Here is a 24,567-nt window from a genome sequence, read left to right as displayed (position 1 = left end):
GCTGCCAAAATAAAAGCAGTTCTCCAAACAAACGATAGGCGGCAGTATGTTGGTTTCAAGAAGTTCTTTTTTTCTTCCTCCTCCTCCTGTTTTCCAGGAAATAAAGTGAAGCTTCAGCTGTGGTTTTAAAAACTACAAGCACAGACTGTGCTGCTGCAGCTTTCGGTCTCGTTTCCGCAGAGTGAGTTCAGGTGAGAGAAGTCTGATCGTGTTTCGTGAATGATCTATTTGTGATGAAAGAATTGAGAGTAAATTCAAATAAAGTGAATCAGATCTGAACTTTGCTCTGAGGCTTGAACCTGCAGCAGCTGCTGTGCAGGAGCACACGTCTCCGCTGCAAACTGATCACAACAAATCAAGCAATCAATCAATCAATCAATAATACGTGTGTGGAGCAGATGAGCAGGAACAATCTGTGCAATCAAATCCAAAAGTTGTTGTTTACTACGAATCTTCATCAAGCACAGAAATGATTGAAGGGAAGGAAATCAACTTGGCTGCTTTGCTGATGTGAGCATCTGCCACTCGATTATTTATTTGTTTATATGGCCTCATTTTAGTATTTGGATTTATCACTACGTAATAGTACATAGTAAGAATGAATAATTATACCAATTATATTCATTTATGTGTATATATGTACTGTAAACCAATAACTGCACTACTACTGCTATTACTAATGATAAATACATTACACAAATATCAGTATCTATATTTTATTTGCCCTTTTATTTTAATTTTTACCTTTATACATATTGTGGTGGAATATTAACTTAATATAATATAAAACAACATTGTTGTTGATTAGCCTATCAATGTTTTTTGTAGATTATTTCTATATTCTGTGAAAATTGAACACTTGTTTTGTTTCATAGTCCACAAATAAAAGTTTTTATTCAGGTTACAGCTGTGTAACAGAATGATTTTAGTTTTGACTGACTGATTATCAATTATTTTTCAGATGTCAGAGGCCTCTCATATAAATATGTGGTTTGGGGATTTTCACTGTCATTGAACTTGATCTGGTTTGACTTGTGAACACAGTGTAATGTAAAAATGTTTTATTGTGTTCAGGATGTCAGCTGTGAAGATGTCAGAGGGGAGCGTGCAGGTGGACAGCTGCAGAGCGCCGCTGTTCTACAGACAAAGTGAACCTGCCACCGGGGAAGCGAGGATGTCAGTTTTACTCCTGCATGGCATCCGTTTCTCATCAGAGAACTGGCTCAACATCGGCACTCTGGAGACTCTGGCCAAAGCTGGCTGCCGTGCGGTCGCCATCGACCTGCCAGGTGAGTGTGGAGGGAACAAACTCTGTCTTCTTCACTTCTACACATACATGTGTTTAATACCAAACAAGGCAGAGAGAGCAACTGCTCTGGAACACAGAACAGGTTAATCTGGCCTCTCTTTAAACAGGAAGTGGGATCTACTCAGCTTCATATGCTCTCCCTCTTTCTCGACAGGACTCGGCCAGTCTAAGTCAGCCGAGGCCCTGGCACCGCTGGGAGAACTGGCCCCTGCGAGTTTCCTGAAGGAGGTGTGTGAGCAGCTGAGCCTGGGCCCTGTGGTGGTGATTAGCCCGTCCCTCAGTGGGATGTACTCGCTCCCCTTCCTCCTGCAGCACCAGGCCCTGATACGAGCCTACGTCCCTGTAGCTCCCATCTGCACTGACAAATTCACAGCAGAGCAGTACCAGAGTGTGAAGGTACAGTCGAGGATATTACCCTGGTTTAAATTCTTTTGTAGTTTCCTTTTTGCTCTTCATTTACTCTTTAAAGTGTAACTTAAGTAACCATGAATGTCAAGTGCGACTTCCAACACTTTCCTCGTCCCCTTTTAAGAGGCTGTGGATTTTTACATGTAACCATGAGACGGGTAGATATCAGGACTTTGTACTTTCACGGACGACTTTCATTCAACTCCAACCTCTGTCAACATTCAATTTCTGCGATGGCAAAGTGAAGGTGCATAAACCCTGAAGGAGACGAGTGAGTTACAGAAATGAGGAAATGCTCTTATTGGAGAAGCAGATAATGTTGTGATTGGATTCTGCAGCTCTGACAGAATATGGTGCCTCGGTGTAAAGATATCTCAGCCACTCATTTTACCATTTTTTGTTTAATCTGCAGTTTTTCAGCGATACAATAATTAATCTGTTGTTGTACTTGGAGGTATAATACATTTATATCAGGGTATTGTGACATTTGAGTAAATAATCTAAATACAGCTGATGAAAGCTAATATTAGGATCTGCCTTCTCTTGTTTTTACTAAACTTTTGTTCTTACAGTCACACCTAATAAAAATAAAATGTAGGGCATCTTCAAAATCCCTTTAGTAACGGGTTGGATTTCTTCTTCTTCTTCTGTGCGTCTCATACCTCCTCCTCCAGGTCCCATCGCTCATCGTCTACGGTGACCAGGATGCTCAGCTCGGAGAGGTGTCGCTCCGCAACCTGAGCAATCTGGCCAATCACAGCGTGGTGGTGATGAAAGGGGCGGGTCATCCCTGTTACCTGGACGACCCGGACACGTGGCACAAAGTTCTCACAGACTTCCTCAACACGCTGTGAAGCTGTTCACTGAGAAATGACTCAGATGAGCGGGGAGGCGTCAGGGTTACGACATTAGAAATGACTCATAAACACAGACGTCACCCTGTATGACCTGATTATGACTCTCACTTTTTAACGAGGAGACTTTTAAAGGAAAAGTTCAACATTTTGGTGGATATGTTAACTGAGCAATGATCATCTGCCACATTAAACACAGATTTGTTTTTCTCACAGTCACACAGTGATGTTAATCTTCATCATCTTACTCTCGGCAAGAAAAAAATACAGTTTTCCCTAATGTCCAGCGTAAAATGTCCAGCAATGTCCAGCGTAAAATATCAGATAGTCCGGCTAACCTGACCGAATCTATCTAACGAACCTGGCTAATCCATTGGGACTTGGGTATCTAAACTCTAGTATGGACATCACAGCAGAGGGCGCAGAAAACAAAGAGGACATAGTCAGAGGGGAGAAGAAGAGGAAAATAGAAAGAAACTGTAGAAGAGTGAATATCGGAATATTGGTAAGAGCTAAAATAGGTTGAAGGATGCAGGACAGATGCCAACCTGGTAAATCTCCTACAGGGGGAACTAGAGAGCAATTCTTACATTGTGTTGTTTTAATACTGCACTAAAAAAACTTGTTTTACAACTGATCGAGCCACATTTAGTGTTGATCATTTTCTAGATTTTGTTAATTTCATTTTAACAGATGAAATAAATGACTCCGCTGTGTCCCTCTGAAAAAAATCAGACACCACACACGGAAATGAAGTGAAAAATATGAACATTATTTAATAACTGATTCTCTGTAATAAACAATTTGAAAATATTTTACAAGGAGTCACAGACACAATATTTTACAAATTTTGCCCTCTTCTTTTTTTTAAGCTTCTGTACAAAAGAATGGAGCGACATGGACCAGTGCCCAGAAAAGAAGGAGCGAAATCTTCCACACACACACACAAACATTCACACTCACATACGCACAAGAAATTAAACAAAAGAAATCAAAAAACATTTTGACTTCAGATCTCAAACTTATCAACAGTGCTGTATTCCTATATTTTTTTTACTTCACTTAAAATTGGACTGATTTCACTCTTTTTTTCCTCTAAATGTTATTTTTTTCACACACTTGTCAAACATGGTCACATAGCACCAGACTACAGACTACAGAATCACATACACACGTGTCTTTCCCACAGAGACGCACCAACACAGATGCAGCCGGGTTCGGGAGGAGACGTCACAGAAACCCTGAAGTATTTCAGGGCTTCGGCCTTAACGATGACCCCTCCCCTCTCATCCCCAAGCTGGACCAATTTACTATTTTTCTTTTTTTTCCATTTTGTGGCAAAAGTAAATTTGTCAAACCACAGAAATCATTCGTGTGGTCCCTTTAAAAGGAGACGTCTTCTGTCAGGATGCACACAGACGTCACTACATGATTCCTCCATGACCTTCTGTTTGACAGGCCCATGCTGCTCTGTGGAGACCCACTCCCTTAGCTTGCCTCTGCTCTGACATCCCGCCCCGCTCACAAAGAAAACACCCACCTGGGATAGTGACGCCCTTGTTTTTTTTTTTTTTTCTTACTTCTGCCTGGTGCTCGACATCTCCCAGCTGGGCATGAATAAGTGTCATCACATGTTTTACTATGTTTGTGTGCATAATGTCTCAGTGCAGGTGCACAAACTGTATAGGGCCACATATTTACGTATACGTGCGTGTGAGACTGCGTACAGAGCCAGGAAAAGAGAGGAAGTCGCAGGGGGTACATTTCCACAGGCACGTGTAGCGTTCATTTACAGAGAGTGGAAATAGGGCTAATACAGACAGAATTAATGGCACAGGACAGAGACAAACAAATGCCAGGAAAGTAAAACTGCATCCGGCATCAGGTGACCCGGCCTGAACCTGCACTGAAACGAGCCTAATTGGAAAACACAAATGTGAAATGTTTCTTTTTCTAACAGTCTTTTATTTTCTTAGTCCGGTTTATTCAGAGCCGCGCTGCAGTTACTGTGCCGACATGTTTGTCACATCTAAAGGTACCAACTACTGTACAGAGTGTGCAAGTTAAGGTTCAAATCATTGTGTGAATCATCCCACCCGAGCAATGCAGTGAGGTTTGAGGTGGGTGTGTGTGTGTGTGTGTGTGTGTGTGTGTGTGTGAGAACATCGAAGTTCAGACGCTTTAGAATTTTTTTTTAAAACTCCCACCGGCTTTCAAGCATTTACTCGCACAGGCATCAATCAATAGCGGATCATTCCAAGACGTTGAAAATACAAAACTAGAGCTCACTATACTTACTGCAGAACACCAAGAAAACCCGGAGGAGGCGAATATTTTGGAGGATCTATTTTGTGTGTGCGTGAGAGAGAATGTGCAGTGACAGGGGAGGGGGACGCATCAGAGCTCCGTACTGTGTTAACACTAAGGCATTTAGAGAGGCTTTGTTATATATGTTGCATCTGAAACAGAAAACACTGATGAACTACACATTCTTCCGGAAACCTCTGCTCCCTTGGATCGATATTTAAGCAGACGGATGTTTGAAGATGGATTCTTTTTTTTTTCTTTTTTCTTTTTCATTTCTGTAAAATCCCTTTTTTTCTCAACAACAACACTAGATTTTGTCCATTGCAATATAGGAACAGGAAAAAAAAACGGCTATGCTACCACAACTGTCATCCCTCAGACGCACTCCATTTAAAAGACATTCCCTTTGAGGGTTTGAAACGCAAACTAACACACATACACGCACACACTAACACATACGATTCAGGCAGAACTATAGCAGTCAGGTGGCCCTAAAAATGCTCTATGGCCAGTTAAATCGCTGTATACTGATAGTGTATCGTAGCTCTATACATGGCTTTGTAAAGGAACGGTATAGTAACTCCATATGGTGGCAGTCAGGTGGTCTCTGAGGGGGCACAGCGACCACAGCCGAGAGAGCAGATACATTAAGCTGGAGCTGGTCCGTGGTTCAGCTGTATACTCAGCGGATTCAGTCTTTTCAGGTTCCTGCAGCCTCAAAGATGGCTGCTCAATAAAGGTACTATACAGTAGCTCTACTCATATACAGCCAATGCATTCCAAAACAAAGTGCATCAAGGCACTATGAAACAGAGCGGCTCCTAAACATGGGAGTCTAAATGACTTTGCACACATCGTGATGATCAAATGACGAAACTTGCGACGGATTACAACCAGAGTACTACTTACTGCACGCTATCACCATATTTAGTGGCCTCCTCTGCACTTTTGTTGGAAATTGATAAGCCCCCTGTCCCCCAGCAGCGAATGATTTTGAAGTTTGAACAGCATCAGTCAAAGGTAATACAACCCCCCCCAAACAATAAGAAAAAGAACCACCATGACCTATTATGAGAGTCATGAGGATAAGAGCTTGCGTTTGTTGTGTAAAGCACACTCACAAATCGAGATGAGGAGTGTTGGGTTACTGGAGAAGCCTCATGAGGATTGGCAGAGGTGAGCTTTTTTTTTATAATATCAGTCCAAACCAGAGGTCAGAATGGTCGTTTGATCATAAAGGAGAAAACTCCACGACATCGACAGAGCTCCCCGAACAAATCTGCAGCAACTGAACACTGATTCGTATTTTTACAGTCTGATAAACATGAGCCTTAGAACGTAAATATCAGGAAAAAACACTTCAAGAAATGCAATTACCATCATGTAATTACACTAATCCCCAGTGGATGTTTTTCAAAAGCATTAATCTGTAATTAAGGAGCTGCACAAAATGAATCAGCGTTCAGTTTCTGACCGACTCCTCCTCTTGTGGTTTATCCTCCATCAAAATCAGAAGCCATTTCTTCTAGTATTTGGCTACAAAAATAAAGACCACATGAAAGTCTATCTCATTTTGGCAAATAGATATAGTGCATAAATTAATTCACATCTTTTTTTTTTGTTAACACCTAATGAATTCCTTTGTTAAATCAAAACCTAAATATACTGTATGTTTGGAATACTTATCACTTCAGCGCTTTATACTTGACATTTTGAATACTTGAAAGTTCTTATTTGTTAAATCTTTTGCGGTGGATGTTAGTTGTCGAATGGTCCGCAGCCCCACACGAGAGGTGAGCGACAGAGCAGCGGTCCCGCCATCTGTCTGACCGACAGAGGCAAAGGTGACCTCAACTCTCCAGTCTGTGTGAGGCAGGGATCCGACTTGTCCGTTTAACCCCTCCCTTCTCCGGATGGTGGATGTGGTGGAGGTGGTCGCAGGGGCGGGGCTTTGTTTTCTTTTCGGACATTGTCTCTGATGACCCAGGTGGTGCGGCACCACCCGCTTTTCCTGCGAATGAAGGTTAACTGGCTGAGGGCCCCAACGGCCCGGCAGTTGTCACTAAGCGACACAAATTGAAGCAAGCTGGGCAGCGTGGCACTCGTGGGCTTCCGACTTGCTGTGATGGGAAGTCCCATTATTACCTATGACTATAACAGGGGGTGGGGGCGTAGGAGGGTGGGGAGGTGAGGAGGTAGGGGGAACAGGGTTTGAGGGGGCGGGAGAGGAGGAGGGCTAAAAGGAGGAGAACTGGAGGAGAACGGAATTAATGTAGTAGCGAGTGGAAGTGGGGGCTGACAGCTGGATAAAGAAGAAGCAGCTGAATAAGCAGTAAAGTGTAGAGAGACGGACGGAAAGAGTGACCTCGCCCACAGTCTGACGTGTTCTCCTGCGGACGAAAAAAAATACCCAGCTGTCATATTTTTAATACTATAGAAAACAGCCATATATTAATCAGTCAAGCTTCTGACTAATGTATGCAACAACTATTTATTGAACATGTGTCATTCATTCTGTTTTTGTCTGCATGTTCGAAATGTGCAGCAAAAGCAGTATTTACAAAGTTTCTGTTAAATCCTGCCTGTCTTCAGAGAACCTTAACATCTCTGTGGTTATTTTAACGACCACTGGGGATACGATTTTTCCCACTGATGGTCAATGTGACTGACAGACGGTCAGTGTGTTTGTGTGGAAGAGTGAGGGAGACCGAGGCAAAGAGCGCTGTGCTCCTGCTCTTTTTGACGGCATTTGGTTTTAACTTTTAAAAATAAACTGCGGATCCCACTATTTTGTTAGCAGCACCAACTATGGGATGTTCACAGGCACTAAAGATTCTCTCACCTGCTCACACAGCGCTCTCACTCATAGTAGATGGCAGAATAAACAGGTTGTTTATGGAGGATGGGTTTTTGGGTAATTTTCGTTTAAGGGGGAGGGCAACCCCCCCATCCCCCTATCAATCATCTATTAATCATCTATTGAGTATATCACAATGTAACTCAAATTTAGGAATGAGAATAAGAGTGAGTCTGGTTTTCAAAGTGATGAACTGGGTTAAATATTTTTTCTTCCTATTCATGATATTGTTTTTCCTCACTAGCTAAGTTTGTGTTTCCTGATATAGTGCGTGAAAATCTTACAGCCATGTTGTAGTCGAAGCAGGTGGACGGCCCTTTTCGATAACGCGCCACAGTCATTTCTTCACATGGATTTTCCTCTTTAACTGGAAAGTGACTCAATTAAGGAACATTTAAAATCCCTCGAATTTCTTTCCCCGTTTTTTCTTTTCCGCAGTGTTTCATCACTCGCCCACACACCGATTCCTCACGCAGGCCTACAGATGTAAATGACTGGTCATAATTCACATCACTGTGATAAAAAAAACCTTGAAATGACTGTGAAGCATCTGTGGTTACGCAGGTATGGTAATAAGGAGATAGAATCTAGTGATCGTCTTCTTCTTGTCTGCCAGCTGGTGTACAATATGAAAAAAAGGATACACTCCTCCTCCTCCTGGGACAGCTTCTCTATCTCACAGGTGTTGCATGGCATCTTCTCTGCCACCACAAACAGTAAGTTGGTGTTGTTTATCCTCTTGGCATGAATCAGCCTGCGGAGAGAGGGAGAGAGAAAGAGAGAGAGTGAGAGAGAGAGAGAGAGAGAGAGACTCAACAGTCCTCTCTGTTCACTCACATCACACACTCATTTACTAATGGATCAGTGAGATTCATGAGACAGTCTTATAAGGCTCATTTAGCCAATGATGCGAGTGTTCCATTAAAGCTGATACGTGTTCATCATCAGCTCCAATAGAAAGATATATCTTTCTGACACGATTCTTTGTTTTGTGTGTGTGTGTGTGTGTGTGTGTGTGTGTGTGTGTGTGTGCAGACCTGGAGCAGTTGCCACAGTCCTGCAGGATGTTGTAGGAGCTGCTCAGATTACTTAAGTAGTACTGCGTCTGTATCATTACACAACTCCGCTCTTTGGAATCGATTCCGTCTGCGTCCACCTCATCTGCAGCGTCACCAGAGCACAGAGACACGCAAGCAACACATGTCACTTCAACTGATTGATAAGATCTGATGCTGGAAACGATGTAGCTTCATTCACCATTCCCTTACATAGTGTACATTTGGAATGTGTGCACTAATGCCAAATTGAATTAAATCTAATGACTTCACACAATCAAAAAGCAATTTTAGCACATCCAAGGCTATAATGACTGCAAAGTATAATGATAGGAAAGTGTAACTGACAATAAACAATACAATAAAAAAATACTGAACTAACATTCACTGATCCAATACCCAGTATGTACCTACCTGTGGCAAACCAACTGTGATAAGCCAGTCCGTATATAAACTGCTGGAATATGGACCTGTGGAGACATAAGATTTTATAAATGTTGGCCTAGTAAAAGAAGCTATGAACTTTCCACACTAAGAAGGGAAGCACAACTTATTTCTGTTTGCTTCACCAACACTTTCAGCTCCGGTTCACTGACACAACCTCCTCTAGCTGAGCAGCAGGAGAGATACCGTGGAGCCCTAGGATTTTATAACTCAACTATGACCAGGATGCAAGCTATGTATTTCTCTATGTAAAAAATCTGATGTTCTCATATCAAAGATAATGAACACAGGTAATTTAAACAGGAGTCTTGCAGGTAAAACATGGGATTAATGCAGATGGGAGTTTAGAGTGAGGCAGCTGTATCTGTACAGAGGCCATGAATAATATATTTCTCGTAAGATGGATTGAAAAATATAATTAGAGATGTTCTGATATGAGCAATGCCTCCAATACTGCAGAAAAGACGGGTTGGGAATCGGTGAGACCGTAAATCTATGTAACGATCTGATACTAGTTTATTAGATTCACCCACATTTTTGGTCTTGTAGTGTAATTTGTCAATATTTAATGCCGGGAAGTCCTACAAGTAAAACAGCAGCACTAAGCGTGAGCAAGACTTTACAACACTAGCAACAGGCTATTCTCAATGATAGCGATGATCATTTCCATACAGGGTTTGTAGCATACAGCTGTTAAAATATGCATGTTTCAATTAAGTCTTTTACCAACAGATAAAACACATGTGGACTCTATGTTACTGTTTTTATCACAGCTCAACAAATCTTACCATGCAGCTGCTGACGTCCACCAAGCCAGATTTACAAAATCTGCAATTGTTGGCTGCAGAAACAGGGGAAATGTGAACATAAATGTCAGAGCAGTACATGCATATTTCAATAGTCTCTATACATGTCCATCCATTAACTCAGTGCATCATCTTTTCTTCTGCCTCCTTCATTTATTGCATCTCGTGCTGAGTTTCTGTTCTCACCACAAACACTCCTCTGGGTGCAGCTCCAGCTTCACTGTTGGGCATCCGTTCACACACAGACTGGTAGTCAAATGACTGCTTGCGGTTGTAGAAGGAATTGTTGTAGAGAGCGTACATCAAGTAGGGGTCCACATCACTGAAGAACATTCCCACCTGTAGGAGGACAAAAAAACGCTGGTCATGTCCTGTGTAAAGATCAGGGTAAAGCTGTGGTCGGTGTGAAAATGAATTTAATAGCTTCACCTTGTTCCAGTCGTCCTTCTGATTGGACATGATCAGGAATCCACCGTCGTCTATTAAGTAACACAGGAGATCCTGCACACACAGGCAAAATCAGACTGATAACTGGAAGCACGTGGAAACAGGAAGCACACTCAAAACATCTTCTGAAATACTTACCTCACTGTTGGCTTCACAGTCCATTTCACAGCCCCTGTTTGGTCCACACTGCCAAAGAGAAAAAACAAGTCATTCCTTCAATAATTTCAATTACGCAGTTGGCACTTTTTACGCCAATTTCAAAATATTACCGTGTTTGAGCCTTGACGGTTGTCTGTGTGGTTACTGGCAAGAATCTTGAACTTATCCGTCCAAGCTTCAAGGTCTAGTTTCACTCCGACCACTGATAGAAAGAAAAGAGAAAAGAGATTCAGTGAAATACAAAAAAATGTAATCTTACAATAACATGATCACTTTGCTAAAAGGGGTGTAGTAAGGTCACAGTGAACTCCAGTGAACTCAGTAATTCCCTCAAGCTGTTCCTGAGATGACACGTAAACAAGACCAAAAACATGTAAGGTTCCAGTGATCTTTGACCAAAGATCAAAGCACCACAATCCAATCAGTCCATCCTGGACTGAAGGTTTGTAGCAAATGTGTAGAAATTTTGACAAGACGTTCTTGAAATATCGAGTTCACATGGGAACAATGTGATGGACAGACAACCTGGATATATAAAGCTACTGGCTGTTGCTGGTGCAGAGGCATAAAAAGATGAATACACACACGGGCACAATAAATAAAGAGTATGAACATGTCACACAAAATGAAGAAAGAGAAAAACATCTGTCAGAATGAGAGGATTTTGTCTTTTCCTTCAGAGCTGAGCTCACCTGCAGGTTTGATGGTTTTTCCTCCTATCGCGATCTCCACAGCTGTGCTGACCAGGACCCCTATGGTGTCGTTTTCTGGGTTCAGCAGCTCGTCCCTGGCTGAAGAAGCGAAGCAGAAACAGAGAGGGAGGAGGGGGGTGTTTCAAAACAAAGAGCCTCTGTGTGAGATATATAACCTGAGAATAAGAGCATCATTCACCTGTTCGATAGGGCGCTCGGAAGATGTAGCCCTTGTTGTCAAGACTGCGGCGGTAATAGCTGGCATTAAACGGCTCGGGGTCTTCCTCCCAGGATTCTGAAGCCCTGAGATTTAAGAGCACAGACGCTTTAATGTGTAATTTACAAGCTTCCTGCAGCCCTACATGTTTGTTGAACAAAAGTCTGTGAGAGTGAGAGACGCATCAGAACCACAGAGCATCTGCAGTCACAGCCTCGATGCTCTTACTTGTTGGGAAACACTCTTGTTACTCCTCCATCGGTCGCAGCAAACACGGCTAGAAATCCATAGCTAGATTCAAGAGTGGAGAGAAGAGACAGAGACAGGATTCAAATCTGAAGCTCATCCACAATCCAAATCTGAAAACCTCAGACGGTAGATAAAAGCACACACATCCAACCTTGATAAACACTCGGTGCTGGACAGAAGTTACAAAAAGAAGACGACAAATGTCCCCAAGCACAATCTGAAACTCACGTGTTCAAGTCTTTGTTCTTCCAAACCTTGTCTACCAGCTGCCTGATGATGCCAGTGTCCAGAATCAGGTTATGAAGGAGCAAATTGTCACCTGCATATAAACAGAACATTAGAAACTACAGAATTACATATTTAGATATTTTCCACTTCCACATCCTGTCGTTGGCACCAAAGTCCATTCATTCCTTCTTAAGAAATAAGAGTCACAATATTTGGTTTCTTTTTCCTTTTAAATTATTTCCTCCAACATGTACTCTTCAGTGAGTGTTGCTCAAACACTCAGATGGGGAATTTATTAGGGACTATTTTTCGGCTGCAGATTTATATACTTATATATATACAGATTTGGTAAGAATTAAAAAAAAAAAGATTATTGCAAACCTCAACTAGTGAAGTTGATCCAGAACTTACTAATTCAATAATGTAAAAAATGGACTTAATGTGTGTGAAGAGAGATGAACTCACATTGTTTAGAGTCCGGTGTCACCTTCTCCATGAGAGCAATGAAGTTGAGCAGGAACTCAGTGTTGTTGTTGGACAGTTCCAGATCATTGCAGTACTCCCTGACAGACAATAGACAATCATACATCATCATCATTTCCACACTGCCTCATTTAGAATAAAGAGAAACAACAGTGGGGAGGCATGAAACCACACATTCTTTGCACATTTACAACATGCATGTTTTAGACTAAAACACCTGAAAAACTTTAGACTGGGCTGTGGAGTGAAAGCACAGGCAGCACAATGAACGAGTGATTTTATCAGTGTGTTTCAGACTTCAGGTTAATGCTGGAGGAGACGAGGGTTTGATACATGGTTTCTGCAGGATTCAACATTTAAAGATTTTAAGACTATAATGAATGAATGAATGCATGTGCGACAGATATGAATATTAGTCCCAGAATCACTTAACACTTCCCCATAATTGAAGATAAGGTGAAGTAGCCAAAAAACTAATTTGAAAGTGGAACAGTAGTATCATTAAATAAATATTTGAGAACTACCTAATCATATTTAAGACCTAATATATCATATTTCTTATTATTTAAGACTTTTTAAGATCTGAAATTCCAATTATTAAGTTTTAGACCCTGCGGAAACCCTGTGATAACATCACGTGCAAGGAGGATTTCATTACACATTTTGTTGTCCATGATAATCCCTAAATGTATGTGTGTCATACAAACACGCAGCAACAGAGGCAACATGCAAAGCAGGGTATTCTTTAGTACTCTGTAATGAGGGATAACTTAGGGGATAGAGTGGGGAAATTTAAAATCAAATCAGAAGTCTATGATGAATTTCATATTTTTTGTCACTATAATCAACACATCCCTCAAAAATGAATAAACGAATAATGAATATAACAACTTACACGCAGAGCAACTAAACATCACAACAAACATAAGTCAAGAAAACAGATGATAGATACAAGATGCTGAATGAGGAGTGGAAACGGAATGAAACAAAGGGTCGATTGTGAGGACAAGACCAGAAAGTGACGACCATCAATGACAGCGAGCGGTCACACACACAGGGCTACCTGGGAGCAATGAATACATGTCCTTCAGACTCAAAACTGTTTGGCAGCAGTGATTCAAAATCTGCAACAGAAAGGGGGAAGATTATCTGGGAGAAGCAGTGGGCAGAGCAGTGGGGAGTTGTGGGTAAACAGCAGCTGTTCTTCAGAGGTGCGGGGACGCAGAAGGGAGTTTACCATAGCAACACTGAGGTATCATGGGAACACTAGCGTTAGCCAATATGGTGCCTAAAAATAGAACCTGACTCTCAATGGATTTTTTTCTCACAAGCACTCACATCTTTTCTTTTTCTTTTTTTTTTCACTTTGTCAACAGTTTCTGATTTGTTTGGTTTCCAGCTAACATATTTTGGATGTCTGAGAACTGACTTTACCAGAGCTGGTGTGTCAGGAAGCAAGTTCTCAGACAGTTTGTCCACTATGAGTGCTCTCAGATCAGGCAGGCATCAACATGGCCAACAGTTGCAGGGGGAGGTGGGTGAAGGTCCTGATGGAGGTGGTCACCCCTCAGACTGGCAGGGGTAGAGGGCTCAGAGAGACGCATAATCAGAGGAAGTGCATTGCATTGTGAAGGGCATGTGGAAGGGCAACTTCATGTCATATATCATAGACAAAACACACAAAATATCAACCGCCATTGAAACCTCAAAAGGTGAGTCTGCGATGAATCCAGCATGTTATTCTTTTTCATTATCTCCCCACCAGTAAGCAGAGAGAAAATTGACTTTTAAAGCTTTCAGTGCCCAGGTAGTTCTCCGCCCACAATGCAGTGCACGTTCCAGGGTCAGGGTTATTGGGAAGTGTTGGACCGTGCCCCTGGTGGTCTGAGGGGTGAGGAGGGAGGGAGACAAGCTGATGGAGAGATGGGGAGTACAGAGGGACGACACAGGAGCCGGATGCTGCGCCGGGCGGCTCCCTGACACCTGACGACATGGAGGGACCTGGTTGGGCAGGACACAGCTCAGCCCTGTAGGGTCAGTCTGCGACACCTCCTCTTAAAGACGAGAGACTTCATAACAATCATCACAAAGTGAGTGTGTTTTTAGACAATTTACAGAGACTATTAAATATATTGTTCATGACTACAAGAAATCCTGATTTATGTTACCGTAAAGCATGATACGCTGATTTATTATTAAAGCTTAAGTGTGAAAATATAATATTTGAGTGTGTATCTGACTTCCTTCCTAAGAAAATGTGACAGCAAACAATTAAATTATTACTGTATATAGAACTTAATGTGATCAAAACGGATCTGGCTATTTGCACTATCAAGAAAAGTTTGTCTGTCAATACCTGAGCTGTAGTCCGAGAATTAGCAAATACATTTATGACCTATTGACACTGTAAGAAAAAGAGAGGGACAGGCAAGAGTGAAAGAGGATAGCAAGAGAGAAAAAGGAGGTGAGAAAAAGAGAGAAATATGGTGAAAGAACGAGTGAAAGAAAGAGGGAAAGAGAAGGCAGACACGACCCATTTGGAGCTGTCCACAGAAAGGAAAGGATCAGGAGGGATGGACAAAAGACACGTTTTAACATAGAACATGAATATCTGTCGTTGTTGGCGTTTTTTTTGGTTTTGTTCTGGAGCAGCAGGTAACGTGGGGGAGGAGGGTGAGGTTGGGGAGACTGGAGGAGCCATTGTGAGAGATGTGGGATCTGAGCTGCAGCAAGAGGGTGAAGAGGAAGAGGAGGAGGAATTAAAGAAGGAAGAATAGGGGGAGAAAAAAAGAGGGAAAAGGGAGGAAAGAGGAGGGTCCTGAAGGCAAGACGGGCAGGAACAGAGGCAAGCAAGGCTGGGACAGGTGGGGTGGGAGGGGAGGGCAGCAGGAAGGAGGTTCAGGACGAGAGGTGAGGGAAGGAGGAGGCAGCGGTGGGTAGTAGGAAGTAAACGTAGGGAACGTGGACCAATATGGAGTATACTTGCCCATGATGTATGGCACTGTGTGGATCCATCAGAGAAGGAGTGAGCAAGAAAAGAAACAGGGGATCGGGTGGGAAGGGGGGATCACAGACAATATTTTATTCAATTACTGTTTGAATAAAAATATTGTTTTTCTTGAAAGAAAGAAATTTAAGTCAAACAAGACAAGAGAGAAAAAAGAAATGAAGAGCAAACATCTAATTTGCAAGAGCAAACGAGAAAACTGAAGATCAATGGAAGAAAGGAAAAACAAACAAAAGACTGGGAAATCCAGGAAAGGAAAATAGTGAAGACAAAAACCAGTAACTGTGAGAGAAAACCATGGTGGAACTCAAAATAAATCAAATTAAGTAAGAAAAGAGGGGAGTAACGGGGTCTGGACAAAGAAAGAATGAGAGACAACACGTGTCCCCGTTCAGACCCACAAAAAACCCAAACTCCCACATCTGTCGAGCCCTTGTCCCGGGCCGTGTGGGAGTTTATCTACTGAATGATTCCAAAGCTGAGGAACATCGCACACAATCCAACAGAAATAAATTCAGAAATTAAAATCACACACAACAGAAGGGAAACTCCCAAAAATCATAGAACTCATCATAAGGAGTGAAAAGCATGCGTGTTTTCACAGGTTTCCAGAACATCAAATACTTTGAACACAGACGCTTCAGAATCATTACTTTGGTGGAGAAGAGGCGAGAGCATTTGGCAAAAAAAATAATAGCACAGAGGTCACCATTATTTTCACCTGAGTTACACAGTAAAACCACAGCTTTCACCTTTCTGTCTGTTCAGTTCTTTTTTCTTCAGCCAGTGTGAAGAAAAAACATCACCATTTTTACAGCACAGCATGAAGACAGGAGGGGGACAGGGGGCAGTAGAGAGGAAGTCTGGGGGGAAGGGGGCACCCTGCCTATCAGAGATCGTAGAGAGAGAGAGGGAGAGGGGGGAGCTGGGCAGGCGACTCCGTTCAGACACTGCCTATGATGATGTTGTAGACCCAGGACAAAGGACTGAGTAAGAACGCGAGGTCAGATTCGAGAGAGAGAGAGGAAGAGAGAGAGAGGAGAGAGAGAAGAGAAAAACGGCAAATAAAAAGAGAGACGGGGAGCGAAGGATGCTGGGTATTCCCGGGTACTTACACTGCACCTGGAGGATCTGGTCACTCAGGTTGGCCTTGATGTGGTTCTCACTGTACGTGGGCAGTACCAAACCTAGACTGAGGTGATGAGGCAGACGCGGGAAATCAGAGACAGATTTTCAATGAACATGGAAACTTAAGTCACCAGGGGCCCGGATCACACAGTCAGAATATGAAGATGCACATCTTTAAGATCCTCTGACCCCCCCTGCAGAAGACGAGACGGCTGCTGTGTGTTTCTGAGTGAAGCAGCTGCATCTGGAGCATAGACTGTACAGCTGCTTTCAGACATGCACTGAATCTCTGGGCTTTCTGCAGACTTTGTCCGGCCAGGCCACTCGTCGATTGCGAGAACGCAGCCGGAGATCCTCCGCGTCAGATTTGCTTTGTAACATATCATCATGATCCACATATGCATTATGTTACTATATACTGTATTCAGTCTACTATCAAAACCTGAAGTTAAAAAGAAATGTGGAAATACATGTCACATCTCTGAATCTGCAGCTATTCATCAGAAGTTTTCAAGTTGAGACTCAGCTATAATATAATGATGATTTACATTTAAAGAAACATCTAATGTCACTAATTTGAATAGCAAAATCCAATTCACAGGATACATAAGAGTGCAGAGCTTTGAAAGTCTTTCATAAACAGTATAATTCTTAAATACCCGAATTTCCCGTTGAGTTTAATACTAATAGAATTTTGCAGAGAATGTCTCATATGAATTCAGCCAGGACCCGGCACGCTGTCAGCAGATACAAAAATGTATTTTGTAGGACTATCGAATATCATAAACTATAATTTGCCAAGCGCTGCCTGGAGGAAATTTCATTACGATGCCAACTCATATGTTCAACCAGGTTTGAGGTGAATAAACTTTGCAGTTAATTTGTGCTCGGAGGATTGTTGAGAATTTTTATGGGAGAGGAAAGATAAGCGATGCATTAACTTGGGCTATTTAGATGAATTGTTTCATGCAAATACAAGAGGCAAATGAGCAAGTCGCATTTATTCTGTGATAGGTTACGTCTATTCCAAGTGTTGGTGTGATAGTGACGGCAACAGTCAGACGCTGCTGGTTGAGTGATGTGAGACTGGTGATTAAAAAATAAAAGTTGTACTTCACTCACAGGCTCAAGTTGCACGAGCGTTTGGTCTGAGGTCAGGTGGTGACGTTTGATTTGAAACCTACCTGTAATCTGTGCCCTCCACAGGCGTCCACGTGTACGTCCGCATAGCCTCGTCGATGTACCTCTGTCGGTCAAAGAGACAAACAACACCGTCACATCCTCAGCACATGTGACCTCCCTTCATCGGATGTGCCCAACACATCCTGAACGTGCGGAGTGATTCAGATTCATGAATCATTCAGGAAGGCTCGACTCAGGAATGTGATTGAGTCTCGTATTGATGACTTGCCTCATCAACTGACTTAATGAGCGTCTTGATTTTCCTTTGCCCTGATTTGCCATCAATCATCTGTCGGCGGATCTGAAACGTGAGCGAGAGAGAGAGAGAGTGAGAAAAAGGAGTTCAAATACATACCATTACATAGAAAATGAGAAACAGGTGACAAATATAAATATTTAATCAGTTTCTCCTTGTGACGATTTTTCAAAGGTATTATTTCACCTCCTCCTTGTTGCTGTCTTCCAGCTCTGCGTCCAGAAAGTCCAGAGTGACGGGCTCCCTAAAGTTAATGATCTGAGCAGAGAGAGAGAGAGTGAGAGAGAGAGAGAGAGAGAGAAAGCATGGGAAGATGGATGGAGGGGGAGTTTAACATTGGTCAGGAGGAATAACTTCAGAGGAGAGAAGAGTCCTGGATGCAGGGCGGGGTCAACAGTTGGACCAACCTTAGGTCGCAGGTTGGGATGCAGCAGCACATAACCATTTGGGTCGATGGCAAAGGTGTAACCGTTGGCTCCAAGCTGCAAAGAAAAATAAGATAAGTGAAAATGTTTACATATCAATAAATCATCGATATGAGTGTGATACTGCGTGCACGGGATGCTCACTCTGTATGTAGGAGTCTTCTTCTTGATTTCGTTGATGGCGATATCTACTCCCATAACTCCCAGGATGAGCTGGTTCTGTGTGACGAGCACATAAAGCATTTTATCCTCGAGAATCCCACAGAGCTGGAGGCTGCACTGTGAGACCGCTAAGAACATCTCCGAGTCATCTTTGATTTATCGTCACTTTGTGTGCCATCTGATTAGTCGAGATTTTTTACAGTCCATCTTACAGCGGGTGTGTTTGCAGCTGCGTCACTGCTTTAAACCTGCGTGATAAGCTTAGAGTAAACACTTTGGTCATGGGTACTGGAAGCTGGATGCGTGTGTGCTCTCAGCACGACAGAGGATACTACAGATGGGGGGGGGGTTGCGATGTCGGCTGTCACCTCAGGGGGGAGGTGTTGCCTAGAGGAGCTGCGTCTGGGTGGACGTCATTGCAAATGACTGATGATGGTCAATGACGCCAAAAAACACACAATTGAACCTTAACACTCCAGCTACTCCGATGCCTGTTTCTGAACAGCTTTACATGTGTAGACAACCAGCTGAATGAAAACTCACATGGTAAAAATAAAGGTGAAGACTAAAGATTAATACAAAGCATGAGCTGGTGTGTGTCATATTGTTTTTACCTGAGAGCTGACGGTATCAGCAGTGAGGTTGAATACTGGCATGGTTCCAGTGATGACGAGGCCCAAACCCTGATAAAAATATTGCATAAAAACATTTAATGGACAAACACACAAAGATGTAAATAAATAAACTGAAATTTCATCCAAGTAAAAAACTAGAAGCGGACTCGTAGAGCGCAAACCTCCGCCAAGGCTCAACAGTCTCCTTATGAAACCACATTTAAATTCCAAACATACCAAATTACACAAATTCAAAATCATGCCTGATTTGTTTTTATCATGATCCATTAATTATTCTCTGAAAAATCAACAAAAATGTTGAAAAAGTGAAAAAAACAAATTCCTAGATCTGTCCCATGACCTGCACTAAAATTCATAGGTTCTTTCGTGACCTATTCCAAATCCTTCCACCAAGTTTTGTGGTAATCTGTCTGGTAGTTGTTGCATGATCCTGCTAACCAAAAAATACCACGTAGATTCAAAAAGGTTATAACAAGTTCATGTGCCGCATTTGCTCCCTCTGCTAAGAAGCAGAAGGAGAAAAGGATGAAACATTTGGTGAATCCTGCATCCATTCATTTAAAGGTACAATGTGATCAAATAAAGCAAAATGTTTTATTTGTATAATTCTCTCTCACCAGAGCGTCCTGGTAGACGTTTGTCCACTGCACCTGCTTGGCTTTGGTTCCAGCAAGCACCATAGGACGGCCCAGGACGTCCAGGTACTCCTGCCGCAGCAAACACGCACACGCACACACACACACACACACACACACACACACACACACACACACACACACACACACACACAAACATAGGTATGATGACACTCAATAAAAACAAAGACGTTTACAGTGCTTGTTATGTACAGGCAGTAAAAGCAGAGAGCTGGAAAAGCCACTCGGTGTTCATGTGTCATAAAACTATAAGACCCTGACTGGCCTCCTCTCTGTCACCACATAAACCAGTGGTCCTGCAGCAGCGTCCCGGCCCTGACGAGCCATAAAGCCTTCGGTCCTGAGCCACTCAGGGCAGTTTTTCATCATTATCAAGGAGCTATTAAAAACACATTAAGGGTGACAATGGCCTGACGTGCAAACAGGCCACTCTCCCAGAGGCTCCAGTGTCAGTGCTGGCACAGTGGGAATGTCCCGCAGCGATTGTGAATAGAGGTCAGAGGTTAAGTCAACTAGTCATACATCACATTCACTACATTCATTTGTTCCTCATATGACATTTAAGATGTTTTGTTTTGTGAACAAACTATTGATCAGATATTGATCCAACATTTAGAAGATGATGTGTGATTGGTCAAATTCTTGTGTGAGTGACCTCGTGACATATGAGGCGACCAAAACAAATAATTTGGAGGAAACACTTGGTTTTCAGCATTTTGTTGTTGTAACGACCACAAACAGAAAAAATGCTCTCAAATCAAATTGATTGGGTTTTTTTCTGCAAACATTTTACAAAAGCTAGAAAACTCCTCCTTCTCCTCTGTATCCTAGTTAAAGCCAAATGTCTATATTTATGTATCATACAAAATATATTCAGATCAGGTCAGCGAAAAAACAGAAGCTCTCCCGTGGTTATAGGTTAATTAAAAAAACATCCATTTTGCAGTGAAAAGGGAAAATGTCATCGGACATTTCTGACCCTTGCCTCCTCCCTTTGTGTGTCTACCCTCAATACACAAAAGGGGGCACCCCTGTACGAGCGCACAGCGATTTCAGTATTATGCTTTTGAGCGTTTGTTTTTCATCGCCTGAACAGTAAGGTGCTGACAGGCGTAACCTATTCTATTATTAGCTCAATAAAAGTCCGGTTTAACGCGCCACAGGGAGATATTCCATCAGGACAATGACAGCTAGACCTTTTCACGGGATATAGGGGAAAATTTTCCGCCTGGCTAGAACAATCTAGGAAACATAAAAAGTCAGCAACTGCAGATGTGTGGTCCAGAGGAGCCGGAGCCGCACAGACCCCGGCAGCATCCCTGCGTGTTGATTAAACGCTACTGTCTCCCGGGGAAGTGTAACAGACACAACCAGAGAGAGTAAACTCATCAGTACATTCTCTGTTAATACAAAATATCCTAACAAATGCCTGGCCTGGTTATTGTGGCTTCACTGAGATGAATTATAGAGAATCCAGTATGGATGAAATAAGTCCCAACAAAAAAATAATAAATCAGTCACAGGCAAACACAAGAAAACACAAAATATATATTACCACTTATAGTTTGAAAGCCATTCCATTCTTTCCACATAACTGTATGACTCAGGACAACATGAATAATAACATTTTCCTGCCATCTGTAGTCCATCCATTATTTGAATGTTGTCATCTTAGTCAAGTGAGACTGTGTGATGAGTGTGCGAGGCTGAAGGGCCGAGCACGGTTAAATAAAATAAGGCCCACCACGTGTCTTCTGTGCCTACACACGTGCATGCACACTCACTCACACACACACACACACACACACACACACACACACACACACACACACAAACACACAGACGCATGCACGCACACACTCACCCGCACACTGAGGTGCTGCAGTCACCCACCTTCAGAAAACCTATTAGAGTAAAGTGGCAGTTCTTAGAATATAAATATGCCAGAGTTAATGGAACAGCTGACAGTCTATTCTGGGCCCTGATCGCTCACTGGGGGTGCAGTAACCCCTCCCCCTCCCACCACCGCCACCTTCCAGCAACTGAGTCAATTTCTACAGCTGGAATGAGGTTATCCCAAGGGCCTCTCGAAAGCTCATGGTGCCTCCAGCAAGTGTGTGTGTGTGTGTGTGGAAGGGCCCTGGGTGTGTGACGAACCAGAGGTGTGTGTGTGTCTCTGATGGACGATGAGAGAAGGAGATCTGAAAGCTTCCAAAAAACATTTCTTATAGAAAAGACCACAACCACGTCTGTTATCACCGGATCTCCACCTCGGTCACCTCCTGTCTTTAGTCACACAGCTGCGCCTCCCTCTGTGCCTTTGTTGTGTTGCACTTAAAGATATCTACCATCTGAGTAATTATCATCAAAAGCAGCCATGAAGGAAGAATAGATTCTTGTTTGAAACTGATGCTTTTGTGGATTCATAAAGGTGCGTTCACACCGCACATCTTACCTGGGTGTTGATGCGGATGGCTCCAATCGATGGAATTTCAAAGTAGTAACCTGAAAAAAAGAAAAAGAGGATCAATACTCTTCCCAACAGAAAGTTCGTGTCCCATGTTCCATCCCGAAGATTTACATTTTCAAGAGTTTAACAATCACACCGAATGCAACAGTGATCCATTTGCAGATTGCAGTCTAATCTCTCCACTGTTATTAGATACATGTAGCGCCATCATTTCCGGCTGATGATGCAGAGCCACACAGGCACGATGGAGCCTGTGGCCATTGACCTCTCCACACGCGTGGTGGAGCTGCAGGATGAAAATGTGGAGGCTCCTTGGGAATGTGGTGCCCCAGGCGCTGCCGCTGCTGATTACGAATGGAGGAGAGTGACCGACTGGGTCAATAACCACGTTCCCCATGTTATTAAAGCCATGAGTGTTTATACAAAGAGCTGTGAAATGGAGACAGCATCCCCAGAATGTTAAAAGGCAAAGATGGCTTTCATTATTTTGATACATTATGCACTTTGCCACAGCGGTCTGCGTCGAGATTTGCCTGCTCTGTCTTCGTCATTTGCACATGCGAGCACGCGGACGTAACACACACACGCACACACACACATACACAGATAGACAGACAGACACACACACACGCAGTCACGGGGTGCAGCTATTTGTTATAGATCTCCTCGGAGCAGCAGTTTGTCACAGTGCTGTTGGCTGTGTGCCATACAGAGGTGGCATGCATGATTGTAGGACAGAGCTCAGCGAGAGAGGAGAGTGTGGGCAGTAACTAAAGCGTAAGGATGAAATGTGGATCTCGTCTGTGCAGCGACACAGATCTGCTGCGAGACGAGCAATTATGATTTTAATCAATACCCTATTTTCTGTGTGAAACTCATTTACATAAAGCTCAGGCAGTGTTAGAAGTCAGTTTTCCTCAAATGTCATCCTCAGATTTGTGTCACATGAGTCTGTTTTGACAAATGCAGATTAGTTTAATTAGAAACTCTGAATTGTCCGTGGGTGTGAACATGAGTGTGAATGGTTGATGTCAGAGCCGGACCCTCCTCATATCATGTCTCAGTGAGTGTAGTGAACCTTTTAGCCACCGGCTCTGCAGTAGCTGTGTTACTCTATGCAGCCGCTTAGTTTGCAGGTGAGTTTAAGGGACTTTATGAAACTACGTAACTACAAATGGCTCCAGGCGATGCATTTAAGGAACATCCATAACTTGTACTAAAGTACAGAAAATATCCTGGGTTACATCATCATTAAAATTGTTTTCTAAGGCCGTGGATTGATTGAAGCACTTTGGTCGTGCACTTAACATAAAAGCCTGACTCCTCCTCACATCTGCTTTCAGCCACAATTATTCAAATGTCTCCACCAGTTCCCTGCTTTGACTGAACGCAGCGTTTATGTCATTCTGGATTCATTATAGCTGTAACAACCAAAGCACTATCTTCAAGTTTAGCCATTGGATCTTTAATAAAAAGGGCATTTCTATATAATCTACTTTTATGTTTTTTATGACTGTGGGTAAAGCAAGATAAATTACTTGTACCATTTTAGTAATAAAAAGCTAATTTGGTAATTTAGGATCAACACAATTTCAAGTCCTGTTTGTCTGTGTGCATACTTATGTTATATGTACAGTGTGTGAATGATCAAGCATTGACAATGGTCAATAATATTGGTGGAGGTTGAAAGGATAAGCGTAAGAGATAATGAATGGATGGATGGTGTCTTCCAAATAACTAGACTATAAGATATACTGTATATAATAAGATATGTTGATTATGTATATGATTTAAACTGGGTTGAGGAGATTTTTCTGCATAAATAATTCTCATATATAGTTGTTAAGTGTATTATAATCATGCAGTGTTTAGTATGAGTATGCCTTTTCTTTGTACATAGACTAGCATGCGCTCCTGTCATCCCATATTCACAATAAATAAACGACTTTAGCTAATAAACTTGGTTAACTCATTTCATGGTGTAACTGAGGATTTTACTTCTATTGCAGCAGGCCATCTTGAATTTATGCAATATGTTTTTTGTCCTCCAGCTATGGATTAAAGGCGCCACTTTTGTGGAAGAATTAGAATCACCAGTGCAGTAGATCATATTTGCTGCTTTTATCCTTCA

General features: G+C 42.5%; 2 protein-coding genes across 8 annotated transcripts in view; one reads left to right on the top strand and one right to left on the bottom strand.

Annotated features, from left to right (window-relative positions):
- Positions 1 to 59: 59 nt before the first annotated feature.
- abhd14b (abhydrolase domain containing 14B) lies at positions 60 to 3,285 on the top strand. Of its 3 annotated transcripts, none has more exons than XM_020101571.2 (4): positions 60 to 191; positions 1,075 to 1,289; positions 1,464 to 1,705; positions 2,392 to 3,285. In XM_020101571.2, exons 2-4 carry the CDS (start codon positions 1,076 to 1,078, stop codon positions 2,569 to 2,571), a joined length of 636 nt encoding a protein of 211 aa, XP_019957130.2. In that variant the 5' UTR covers positions 60 to 191; position 1,075; the 3' UTR covers positions 2,572 to 3,285. The 3 variants fall into 3 exon arrangements, with proteins under 3 accessions (XP_019957130.2, XP_069392123.1, XP_019957129.2); XM_069536022.1 differs by having other exon boundaries at positions 68 to 181; XM_020101570.2 differs by having other exon boundaries at positions 91 to 510.
- Positions 3,286 to 6,449: 3,164 nt separating this feature from the next.
- cacna2d2a (calcium channel, voltage-dependent, alpha 2/delta subunit 2a) overlaps positions 6,450 to 24,567 on the bottom strand; it is a 140,026-nt gene continuing 121,908 nt past the window's right edge. For 2 of the 5 annotated variants that reach the window (XM_069535948.1, XM_069535959.1), the window contains 26 exons: positions 22,422 to 22,471; positions 19,928 to 20,017; positions 19,290 to 19,358; positions 18,658 to 18,732; positions 18,496 to 18,570; positions 18,275 to 18,346; positions 18,062 to 18,133; positions 17,835 to 17,896; positions 16,638 to 16,714; positions 15,502 to 15,516; positions 13,579 to 13,639; positions 12,498 to 12,595; positions 12,033 to 12,123; positions 11,784 to 11,846; positions 11,538 to 11,641; positions 11,339 to 11,437; positions 10,757 to 10,848; positions 10,626 to 10,673; positions 10,470 to 10,541; positions 10,227 to 10,379; positions 10,023 to 10,075; positions 9,205 to 9,260; positions 8,773 to 8,896; positions 8,380 to 8,489; positions 8,020 to 8,102; positions 6,450 to 7,268 (listed from right to left, as the gene is read on the bottom strand). In XM_069535948.1, the coding sequence (XP_069392049.1) occupies positions 7,146 to 7,268; positions 8,020 to 8,102; positions 8,380 to 8,489; positions 8,773 to 8,896; positions 9,205 to 9,260; positions 10,023 to 10,075; positions 10,227 to 10,379; positions 10,470 to 10,541; positions 10,626 to 10,673; positions 10,757 to 10,848; positions 11,339 to 11,437; positions 11,538 to 11,641; positions 11,784 to 11,846; positions 12,033 to 12,123; positions 12,498 to 12,595; positions 13,579 to 13,639; positions 15,502 to 15,516; positions 16,638 to 16,714; positions 17,835 to 17,896; positions 18,062 to 18,133; positions 18,275 to 18,346; positions 18,496 to 18,570; positions 18,658 to 18,732; positions 19,290 to 19,358; positions 19,928 to 20,017; positions 22,422 to 22,471 (2,087 nt within the window). In that variant the 3' untranslated portion in view covers positions 6,450 to 7,145. Of the gene's footprint in view, positions 7,269 to 8,019; positions 8,103 to 8,379; positions 8,490 to 8,772; positions 8,897 to 9,204; positions 9,261 to 10,022; positions 10,076 to 10,226; positions 10,380 to 10,469; positions 10,542 to 10,625; positions 10,674 to 10,756; positions 10,849 to 11,338; positions 11,438 to 11,537; positions 11,642 to 11,783; positions 11,847 to 12,032; positions 12,124 to 12,497; positions 12,596 to 13,578; positions 13,665 to 15,501; positions 15,517 to 16,637; positions 16,715 to 17,834; positions 17,897 to 18,061; positions 18,134 to 18,274; positions 18,347 to 18,495; positions 18,571 to 18,657; positions 18,733 to 19,289; positions 19,359 to 19,927; positions 20,018 to 22,421; positions 22,472 to 24,567 lie in introns of all 5 variants that reach the window. The other 3 variants (XM_020101567.2, XM_020101568.2, XM_069535971.1) reach the window with 2 other exon arrangements.

Source organism: Paralichthys olivaceus, chromosome 2 (assembly GCF_024713975.1).
Source record: "Paralichthys olivaceus isolate ysfri-2021 chromosome 2, ASM2471397v2, whole genome shotgun sequence".
NCBI lineage: Eukaryota > Metazoa > Chordata > Actinopteri > Pleuronectiformes > Paralichthyidae > Paralichthys > Paralichthys olivaceus.
Note: the sequence above shows the minus strand (reverse complement) of the source record. Positions and strands in the feature narration are given on the sequence as shown.